The 11485-nt window shown below is 45.3% G+C and overlaps 1 protein-coding gene across 1 annotated transcript; it reads left to right on the forward strand.

Moving 5' to 3' along the window:
* The first annotated feature begins 242 nt into the window (after positions 1-242).
* Positions 243-4398, forward strand: TLP3 (tubby like protein 3). Its single transcript, XM_048714841.2, has 6 exons — positions 243-1089; positions 1669-1756; positions 1849-1978; positions 2461-2640; positions 3007-3475; positions 4106-4398. The coding sequence occupies exons 1-5, from the start codon at positions 742-744 to the stop codon at positions 3467-3469; spliced, it is 1209 nt and encodes a 402-aa protein (XP_048570798.1). The 5' UTR covers positions 243-741; the 3' UTR covers positions 3470-3475; positions 4106-4398.
* Positions 4399-11485: the final 7087 nt, after the last annotated feature.

Genomic DNA, 11485 nt, shown 5'->3' on the forward strand with positions numbered 1-11485 from the left:
GTATGAGAAAGAAATGAACTTTTACGATGTAGATAACCTTAATTATTTATTTATTTGATTCGTTTATATGCATTGTAGCCTATAACAATGTACGGGCATTCTACGAGTATTAGTTAGTAGTAGTAATTGGGACGAGTGAGTGGATGGTCGGTGAGTGGATGGACGCCCACTCGAAGGAACCCTGATCCCAGCTCAAACTCCATCCCATTACCCCACGCCATTATATAAGCACGCAGTTAGGAGCGTCTCCGACCGGTTCTTTGTGCCACCACCACCTATCTATCTATCGCCATTCGCCCAACCACCTAAAAATTCCCCGGGCACCTACCCTAATCCTCATCCCAATCCACAAAACGAAAATCTTCCGTTCCTCTATTCGAATCTTGCTTCTTCTTCTTCCCGTCATCTCCACAAAACCAAGAAAAGAATCTCTGCGAAATTGCAGCGCCATTATTGGAGGTTGGTCTGCTTCATGCTTGCTTGCTATCCCTATCGGCTTTTCTCTTGGGTGGGTTGAGTGCGTTCCTTGGGCTGGCTGGATTTATTCTGGGATCCCGGGCATACATTGCCTCCTCCTTGCACCTTGCACCATAGCTTCTTTGCCGGCTCCTCACGCGCTCCGCTCGGTTAATCCAAAGATTCGCTATTTCTCTCTGCTCCTACATGTGAGATTCCTTTCTTTCCGGTTCAAGCTTGGCATTCGAATTCCTCATTTCTTGAGCGGGTGGCCGAGCAAGGGGAATGTCTTTCCGGAGCCTAATTCAGGACATGAAGGACGAGTTCGGCAACATCTCGCGCCACGGCCTGCGCTCCTCCCGCTCGCACCGCACCGCCGCCGGGCCCGGGGCCCCGCGGGTGGTCTCCGTCGGGCTGGCGGACGCGTTGGAAGGGACCTGCTGGGCGCAGCTGCCTCCGGAGCTCCTGCGGGAGGTGCTGGTCAGGATCGACGACTCCCAGGGCTGCTGGCCCTCCCGCCGGGACGTCGTGGCATGCGCGGGCGTCTGCCGGGCATGGAGGGGCATCATGAAGGAGGTCGTGCGCGTCCCGGAGGCGTCCGCCAAGCTCACCTTCCCTATCTCGCTCAAGCAGGTTCGCGCTCCCCTCTTCATCACCCTCACTCACTCATGCTACCAACCATGTAGTACGTACGTATTAATTAATTAGCTTCATTGCCGTCGTGGTATTTAGGATCATCAATCGTAGTATTTAGAGCAGTATCGTGAATTACCTTAGTAAGTATAGCGGTGAGGGATGGTGATTGAATAAAATCATACATTACGTTGCTCAAGTCTCTGGGATTAAAGCAGAGAGCTATCATCATGGAAGGTGCCAACCATCTGGTTTTCTTAAAGCCTTCTTGTATTGGGAAACTTGTAATGTTGGTTGGATGTCTTCCTGGTTCATGACTTGACGACTAGAGAGGGTTGTTGGTAAACTACATTTGCCATGATGGAGTGATGTATAAGGAAATGTGACAAGTAAGATGAGCAAATGCCAACTTGATGTATGCTATGCCCTTTATCTGAGGTGTCCGATAAGCTTAGCTTTAGATTGCAGTATCAATTGGCTTTTTTTTGTGTGTGGTTCTAGTAAGAATTTATTACACTTCCGTGTAATATTATCTCAATACTAAATTTTATTTGTACTAACTCCATAATTAATGTGCAGCCTGGCCCAAAGGATGGTACTCTCAAATGTTTCATAAGAAGAAACCGGACTACTCAGACGTATTATCTGTATATTGGACTCACAGAAGGTATGCTCCTTAATCATCCCCATTTTAATGGGCTCAAGCATTGTAGCTATGCAGACTATAGTGGGTTCATGCTTACTACTTTTTGGTTGCAGCACTGGCTGATGATGGGAAGTTCTTGCTTGCTGCACGCAAATGCAGAAAGCCTACATACACAGACTACCTTATTTATCTTGATATGGGTGATATGTCAAAGGGAAGCAGCACCTATATTGGCAAGCTAAGGTGATCTTTTGAGATTTGATCTCCATTCGAAGCTATGATTTGTGCTATTTCCTTGATATTACGGATAACCAAGATCCTTTAGTTCTATTGTAGGTTGTTTCAGCTAAATTCTAGTCTGCGTTGTTTCTTTCTTCTTTTGGAAAATACACCTTAAAGTCAAGAAAACAGAGTACTATTTGTTTTTCCATTTGTTGTCGTGTTAAGTTAATACTGTGTGAAATTGTAAAAAAAAGAAGGTATTTTCTACTCTAGGTTCTACGCCCAGCCTCTGCATCGATTGATGCACATGGCATAGCACCGAGCATCAACTGGTCTTAGTTAGTAAGATGAAAACTACATATTTTTATGTTAAGATAATTTGCTTGTCAGGAGCATTCAATGGAAAGTTATTCTTGGCTATATTGTTGTCTGAATTGTTTTCATGATTGATATATTCCGGAATAACAACACAAAAATGACCTGACCAACTATTTCATGAACAGGTCGAACTTTCTGGGAACAAAGTTTACCGTCTATGATGCTCATCCACCGTATGATGGGGCTGTCGTCTCAAAAAGCCGGTCTGCTCGTGTGATTGGTTTGAACCAGGTCTCCCCAAGAGTTCCTGCTGGCAATTATCCAGTTTCACACATTTCTTATGAGTTGAATGTTTTGGGCTCCAGGTATGGCTATTCACACTGTTGTTCTGCTGTCTTAATTAGATCTATATTATCGTTTTTGGTATAAATATATATAACACCTGATAGTAGCAAACTCACAGTATGTTACTATCTACTGTAATTCTGAGTGGTTAGAATATTGGTTTTGATTATTGCAGCTGATTTTATTGGTAAATCACCACGGTATAAGCAAATTAGATTTAATTGACAGGGGCATGAACATATAAATACGTAAAGGCTCCAACACTGATAAGCGTAACCCTTTAGATGTTAATTGACACTGTATGGTAACATTACTGTATTAAATTCCTCGTATAACACGTGTGATGGAAGGATATCACTCATTGTCCTGTTGCATACCTGCTGCAGAGGTCCAAGAAGGATGAACTGTGTTATGAGTTCTATCCCTGCATCAGCAGTTGAAGAGGGGGGCAAAGCTCCAACACAAACTGAATTTCCCCTTGGTAACCTTGACTCCTTCCCGTCGATTCCATTCTTCAGATCAAAATCTGCTCGGATAGACAGTGCACCCGCTCAGGCTCAGGACAAAGAGAAGCTGGTGCTGAAGAACAAGTCTCCTCGGTGGCATGAGCAGCTGCAATGTTGGTGCCTCAATTTCCGTGGGCGGGTGACGGTTGCGTCAGTGAAGAACTTTCAGCTGGTGGCTTCGGATGAGAATGGAGCAGCTGGCCAGGAGCATGACAAGGTGATTCTGCAGTTTGGAAAGATAGGCAAAGACTTGTTCACCATGGACTACCGCTACCCGATATCAGCATTTCAATCATTTGCAATATGTCTGAGCAGTTTCGATACCAAAATTGCTTGTGAATGAGACAAGGTAATTATTTCTTTCCCTTTTTCCGTGTTAATAGTACTCCTTACTGTGCTCTAATGCGAGTATATCTAGCACAGTAATCAACCATGATCGGAATTTAGCTACTCGCATTAGAGTGACTTGTATCCACATGTGGAGTAGCTAAATCCTGATCATGGTTGATTACTGTGCTAGATAGATATACTCGCATTAGAGTGACTTGTATCCACATGTTGATCGATCGGTAACGACATTATGTATTAAACCGCTACATGTTGGCTCCTTAGATTCCAGAGACAGTAGGATGGTGAGAGTTTGACAAGATCCAGCATTTTGATTGGCTGTTGGCGTTGGGGTCTCTAACCTGCATGTGTCTGCTGCCTATTTTGTCCAATTCCAACTGATCTTGTAGAAAAATATCCAGTTCCAGCTGGTCTCTCCTGTTAGACAGGGTTAGGTCCAAATTAGATGCTGACAGTTGACGCGTGTTTGCAGTCCTCTAATATAATAGTAATTAAAAACATGCTGTGTAAACTAGTTAGCATGCAGTTTCTTATGTTAAACTTGTGTGGTTAACCCAAGTGTGGGTTTTAGTTTTCATTTGGATGAACCCTTGGGCCTCATGTATGCATGTATGTATATATGTACCTGCAGGTGGTGGGGAAAATCATGGCAGCTGGAAGGAGGGAGGAAAACTGAAGCAAAGTATTGGGTGGACCGTCGCCTGAAGTTTGTCCAGTGGTGTATATAATATAGCTATCTCTCTATCTAGTTTATTTTTCCAAAATTTAGAGTCTGTATATCTATCCCCACTTCCCAGTGATGCAGAATTGTTTGTGTGGCATTGCCAAACCTGATGAGTTTATTTGTGTACTCCATCCACATGGTAGGAGCAACGTTGCAATTCGGCAGCTCCGGAGGATTTAAAACATAACGGTTGTTCTTCAGTTCTATGCATGTCACAAAGTAAAGTATGCGTGTGGGCTTGGGCATTTTTGATCTGGGGAGCCGTCCGACGAAGATTTTTTTTAATTACTTTTCAACCCGTTAGCCCCATCTTCCATTGGATCTTGCTCCTTCTCCCTCGTCTCGTCGCCATTAACAATAATCCTACCCGTCAACATCGATCGGTTATAACCAGTCGCAAAAAAAAAAAACATCGATCGGTTAACAAACATGTTTTGACCACCATGGCTCGCTTCACTTTCTACCTCACCGAAGCCCTTTTTTTGCGAATAAATTCTTGTATTACTCCAAAAGCTCAAAGTTTACAATCAAGTTCAAAATTTTCTAAAGGGCGAGGGGGCTGATCCAAGCCAAACAACAGTGCGACGTTCGGATCTCCAAAATTTGCCATGAAATGACTAGATTTGTTTTAACTACGGCGAATATGAGTAATACAAGAATCCCGTTTCTTCATGCTTCTTTTGATATCCTCGACCAAAAAAGCGTACCTCGATTTGTTGCCTTCTCTATTCTTGATCATCATGACTGCCTCAAGGCAACCGTTTTCAAACTTTTTTTTCGAAAAGGGGGACTCTCCGTCCTCTGCATCAGAACGATGCATACGTCCATATTTAAAGATAAATAAAGAGGTTCAACAAGACCTTAAAGTTTGAAAACAAAAAAGCGGCTAGCTCACAAAGAGCCACAACGCCAAAAACAAAAGGCCCAAAAGCCACAACCGGCTGGCATAACACAAGATAGGTAAACTAATCGCCTATCCTATTACATGACTGCCATCCGAACCGGTTGAACATATCCCGCGCTACCATCTCCCACCGGACAGATCCAATAACCCAACGCTCCCTGGCCTCCGTCAGAGTGAGTAAGGACCACATACGGATCAATGCAGTAGCTCGGAATAAAACCTGCAAAAAATGAATAGTTGTTGTTCTGTTAAAAGTCAAATCATTTATGCAGTTCCAAATTGCCCATAACAACGCACAAACTCCTACGCGAATGTGTCTAGCTGTTTCAGACTCTATCCCAACAAGCCACGTTCCAAATAACGAACTGACCGAATTCGGAGGAGTAATGTTAAAGGCAATTTGCACCGTGCGCCACAAAACTCTCGCCAACGGGCAATCAAAGAAGAGGTGCTTGATAGTTTCGTCACGATCACAAAAACTACACCTAGTAGATCCTGTCCAGTTGCGCTTAGCCAAATTATTCTTTGTTAAAATGACTTGTTTATGTACAAACCATATAAACACCTTAATTTTCGAAGGAACCTTGACTTTCCAAACATGTTTGGAACTAGGAATAACACTAGAGTTAATGACATCGATATACATCGACTTGACTGTGAACTCTCCAGACCTAGTAAGCTTCCAACACAACTGATCGGGCTGATGATCTAGCTGAACCTCCATTAGTCTACTCACCAGATGAAGCCAAGCTTCCCACCGGTCGCCAACAAGCACCCTCCTAAACTGAATATTAAGGGGAATGGATTGCATCATCGTTGCAACAAGAGCATCACGTCGCTGAACAATACGATACAGGGACGGATACTGAAGCGCCAACGGCGTTTCACCAAGCCAAGTATCCTCCAAGAAGCGGGTGGTGTTGCCATTACCGACAATAAACTTTGTTCTATTAAAGAAGGCAGCTTTGAAACTCATAAGCCCCTTCCTAAACGGTGAGTCAGTCGGTCTCACTGTCGCCTGGGACAAAGTCTTGGACTGCAAATACTTGCTACGGAGAATCTGCGCCCAAGTTGCCTCAGTCTCAACTGATAACTTATACAACCACTTACTGAGAAGACATCTGTTCTTGACTTCTAGATTCTCAATACCAAGGCCCCCTTGGTCCTTTGGTCAATAGATGATATCCCATTTGGCGAGTCAGTATTTTCTCTTTAGTTCATCACTCTGCCAGAAGAATCGGGATCGATAGAAGTCCAGCCTTTTCCTAACCCCAACTGGGACTTCAAAGAAAGATAAGAGAAACATAGGCATACTCGTGAGCACCGAATTAATAAGAATCAATCGGCCTCCATATGACATGAGTTTGCCCTTCCAGCAACTCAGTTTCTTCTCGAACCGATCCTCGATGCATTTCCATTCTCTGCTTGTCAGCTTACGATGGTGGATGGGTATACCTAGGTACGTGAAATGTAATGCTCCCAATTCGCATCCAAACAATTGCCTATAAGCCTCTTGTTCCTCATTGGCTCTACCAAAACAGAACAACTCGCTTTTATGAAAGTTAATCTTCAATCCGGTCAATTGTTCAAATAAGCATAACACCAACTTCATATTTCTCGCCTTTGCCAAGTCATGCTCCATAAAGATGATTGTATCATCATCGTACTGCAGGATGGCACACCACCATCAACCAGATGAGGCACCAAGCCACCCACCTGACCGGCCTCCTTTGCCCTACCTATCAAAATTGCCAACATGTCACTGACGATGTTGAACAGAATAGGAGACATTGGATCCCCTTGTCTCAGGCCCTTGTGTGTCTGGAAATAATGACCTATGTCGTCATTCACTTTAATTCCAACACTCCCTTTTTGCGTGAAAGATTCTACCTGGCATCACCAAGCTTCATCAAAACCCTTCATGCGTAAGGCCTGTTGAAGGAAAGACCATTTGACTTTATCATACGCTTTCTTGAAATCCACCTTAAAAACAACTCCATCAAGTTTTTTCGTGTGAATCTCATGGAGCGTTCCATGAAGGAACACAACCCCTTCGAGGATGTTCCTGTCCGGCATGAAAGCAGTTTGAGTAGACTGCACCACAGCATGCGCAACCTGTGTGAGCCTATTCGTCCCGACCTTGGTAAAAATTTTGAAATTAACATTAAGAAGACAGATGGGCTTGAATTGCTCGATTCTCACAACCTCTGTCTTCTTAGGAAGCAGGGTTATCATTCCAAAATTCAGCTGAAAAAGGTGAAGCTGGCCAGAGAATAAATCATGGAACAACGGCAACAGATCCCCTTTAATAATATGCCAACACTTCTTATAAAACTCAGCCGAGAATCCATCCGGGCCGGGAGCCTTATTATTTTTCATCTGCGATATGGCCTCAAACACCTCTTTCTCAGAAAAAGGAGCAGCTAAAATATCATTCTCAACAGCAGTAAGTTGAGGCACATCCTCAATCCTAGACTCATCCAGCGACACACGGTTATCCTCTGGAGGCGCAAACAACTGCTTGTAATACTCAGTAATGTATAATTTTAGGTTCGCCTGACCAAGAATCGTTCCTTCATCTTGTTCAAGCTGAAAGATCCTCTTCTTTCTGTGCTTGCCATTAGCGATCATGTGGAAGAATTGAGTGTTCGCGTCCCCCTAGACTACTCTTCGGACCTTGGCCCGCATCGCCCACTTTAATTCTTCCTCATGAAGAAGCTCTTTCAACATCATCTCCGCGTCAAGCTTGGCGTGAAGCTTCGAGGCTGGCAGAACCGTGGTTTCTGCTTTTACATCTAGGGACTGAATAAGGGTAAGGAGCTGTTCCTTTTCGACCTTATAAATCCTGCTAAGATGCTTAGCCCACCCACGCAGGAAACTTCTCAAGTGCCTAATCTTATTCTGCCAACACTCAAGCGCAGTCCTACCACCTGCATCCTTAGCCCACTCTCTGGCTACAAGATCAAAGAAGCCTTCTCTCTCAAACCAAGCAAGCTCGAACAAAAATGATTTTTTGTTTCCCAAGTGGGTGGCCTCACCAGAGTCAAGAAATAAAGGCGTGTGGTCAAAAATACCACGAGAAAGTGCCTGAACTATTACAAAGGGGAATTTCTGTTCCCATTCGACACTAGCCAGAACTCGATCCAACTTTTCAAACGTCGGATTTGGCATCGCGTTAGCCTAGGTAAACTTTCTTCCCGAAAGCTCTATCTCTCTTAGATCCAAGCTTTCAATGATAGTATTAAACATGAACGACCATCTGCCATCAAAATTATCATTATTCTTCTCATCACGCCTTCTAATGATGTTGAAATCACCCCCACCAGGATAGGAAGTTGCTAAGAACCGCATATCCTAACCAGATCAGCCAAGAAATCCGGTTTTAGTTCGGGATGTGCGGCACCATATACCGCCACCAAAACCCAGTTAAACCCATCAGCCTTCGACCGCACCCTAAATTTAATAGCAAAATCTCCCATGACCACACTTCGAACTTCTAGCGAATCGCATCTAACTCCGAGTAAGATCCCACCCGATCTTCCTTGCAGTGGCAGGCAATGCCAGTCAAAATCAATACCGCCCGATAAAGTATTAAGAAATTGTGGCGAAAAGTTATCTCTACCAGTTTTCAACGATGCGATAAAGTCCAACATATGCTCAATAGATGCCTCTACAAGAAACCTTCTTTTAGCCAAGTCTTTTAGACCTCTGCTATTCCAAAAGATTCCTTTCATATCTCGTCATGGAATTTTTTAGCCGTTCGGATCCGAGCACTCCTACACAGTGCGGAATCCGGGTAGATCTTCCGCTTCCATTTGCGTTTAGGAATGTTCTTACTCTCCGACCGGTCCTCACAACCAGGCTCAGAAGTTCGAACTACAACATTCTCAGCATGCTCATCCTCCTCCTCAGGCTCAGGAAGAGGAGGACCAAGATCCGCACAAAAATATCGAGCACTCTGACCCCCAAAGCATCAATATTGGAATCATTCATGGGTTTAACCGCTGCTAAGTTGCGAATCATCTCTAAAGCCCGCTCTGCCTCTAAATCCAGGATATCATTAACAGAACTTGAAATTTCACTACCATTACTACCTAGTGAAATTCCTAGCTGGTTTGCATTATTAATAATCTCATCATTAGAAAAATGCAAGATGGAATTACAGGTATTAACCGACATACCAGTAGTGACCTCAACGTCACGAAGCTTGGCCGCCCTCATGGCGCACCGCTGCTGTATGTCGTCCACCTCCGGATGATCCTGGAGCCGGCAGCTCAACTGTCGCCCCTCAGAAACCGGATCTGGAATACCAATAAAAGCAATAATCTCCTCCCGAGTGACCCTGTTCGTTGTGGGGTCTCCTGCCCCACCCCGAACACGCAGACGGTCATCCTCCATCGACGAACCAACTGGACCGCCGAAAAGTGAAGGGGCGCACAATGACACCGGCGACGTCTATCGCGCCCCACCACGGAGAGACTGCACCACGCCGGGGGAAGGTTGAGCGTGGGCCACCTGCCCGAGCTCCCCATCCACCCCGGCCCTTCGTCCAAAAGGGATCACCGGCGCCCCAGGAGGGCCGGCCACCCTGGGCGCCCCAGGAGAAGAGGGCCCTGAGGCCACCTGTCCCGAGCCCCCTCCGGAAAGCGGAGCCGCTGCCTGCAACTCCGGCCTCGTGAGAGGAGAAGAAGGTGTCAAGGCCACCTGCCCCGGACCCCCTACCGAAGATAAAACCTCCACCACCGAGACCGCTGTAACACCCACGATGCGGCTATATCTCCCACGTGTCGGAGCACGACTTAGAGGCATAACCGCATTGTAGGCATGTCGCAAGAGGGGTAATCTTTACACATCCCATGTACTGAATAAGAAAGAGGTACAGAGTTGGCTTACAATCACCACACTTCACACAATACATAAATATAGCATTACATCATCCAGATACAATCAAGGTCCGACTACGGAACCAAAATAAAGACAACCCCAAATGCATAAGATCCTCGATCGCCCCAACTGGGCTCCACTACTGATCGGCTGGAAAGGAAACGTAGTAACGTCCCGAGTCCTCATCGAACTCCCACTTGAGTTCAGTCGCATCCCCTGGAATGGCATCATCGGCACCTGCATCTGGTTTTGGAAGTAATCTGTGAGTCACAGGGACTCAGAAATCTCACACCCTCGCGATCAAGACTATTTAAGCTCATGGGTAGGAAAAGGTAGTGAGGTGGAGCTGCAGCAAGCACTAGCATATATGGAGGCTAACTTACGCAAATGAGAGCGAGAAGAGAAGGCAAAGCACGGTCGAGAAGCTACAAAGATCAAGAAGTGATCCTAACAACTACTTCCGTTCAAGCATAACACGAGACCGTGTTCTCTTCCCAGACTCCACCGAAAAGAGACCATCACGGCCACACACGTTGTTGATTCATTTTAATTTAAGTTAAGTGTCAGGTTTTCTACAACCAGATATTAACAAATTCCCATCTGCCCATAACCGTGGGCACGACTTTCGAAAGTTCAAAACCCTGCAGGGGTGTCCCATCTTAGCCCATCACAAGCTCTCATGGTCAACGAAGGATATTCCTTCTCCCAGGACGACCCGATCAGACTCGGAATCCTGGTTACAAGACATCTCGACAATGGTAAAACAAGACCAGCAAAGCCGCTCGAATGTGCCGACAAATCCCGATAGGAGCTGCACATATCTCGTTCTCAGGGCACACCGAATGAGAGCGTCGTACAACTAAAACCAAACCTCGAGTTTCCCCGAGGGGGCGCTGCAAAGGACTCTAATTTTGGACCAACACTCAGAGGAGCACTAGCCCGGGGGTTTAAAATAAAGATGACCATTGAGTCCGCGGAAACAAGGGAAAAAGGCTTAGGTGGCAAATGGTAAAACCAAGGTTGGGCCTTGCTGGAGGAGTTTTATTCAAGGCGAACTGTCAAGGGGTTCCCATTATAACCCAACCGCGTAAGGAATGCAAAATCAAGGAACATAACACCGGTATGACAGAAACAAGGGCGGCAAGAGTGGAACAAAACACCAGGCATAAGGCCGAGCCTTCCACCCTTTACCAAGTATATAGGTGCATTAAAGTAGACAAGGTATAATAATGATATCCAAACAATAATCATGTTCCAACAAGGAACAAACTCCAATCTTCACCTACAACTAATAATGCTATAAGAGGGGCTGAGCAAAGCGGTAACATAGCCAAACAACGGTTTGCTAGGACAAGGTGGGTTAGAGGTTTGACATGGCAATATGGGAGTCATGATAAAGCATGTGGTAGGTATCGCGGCATAGGCATAGCAATAGAGTGAGCAACTAGCAAGCAAAGATAGAAGTGATTTCGAGGGTATGGTCATCTTGCCTGCAATGT

This window comes from Triticum urartu, chromosome 4A (assembly GCF_056163025.1).
Source record: "Triticum urartu cultivar PI428250 chromosome 4A, HENAU_Tu73, whole genome shotgun sequence".
NCBI lineage: Eukaryota > Viridiplantae > Streptophyta > Magnoliopsida > Poales > Poaceae > Triticum > Triticum urartu.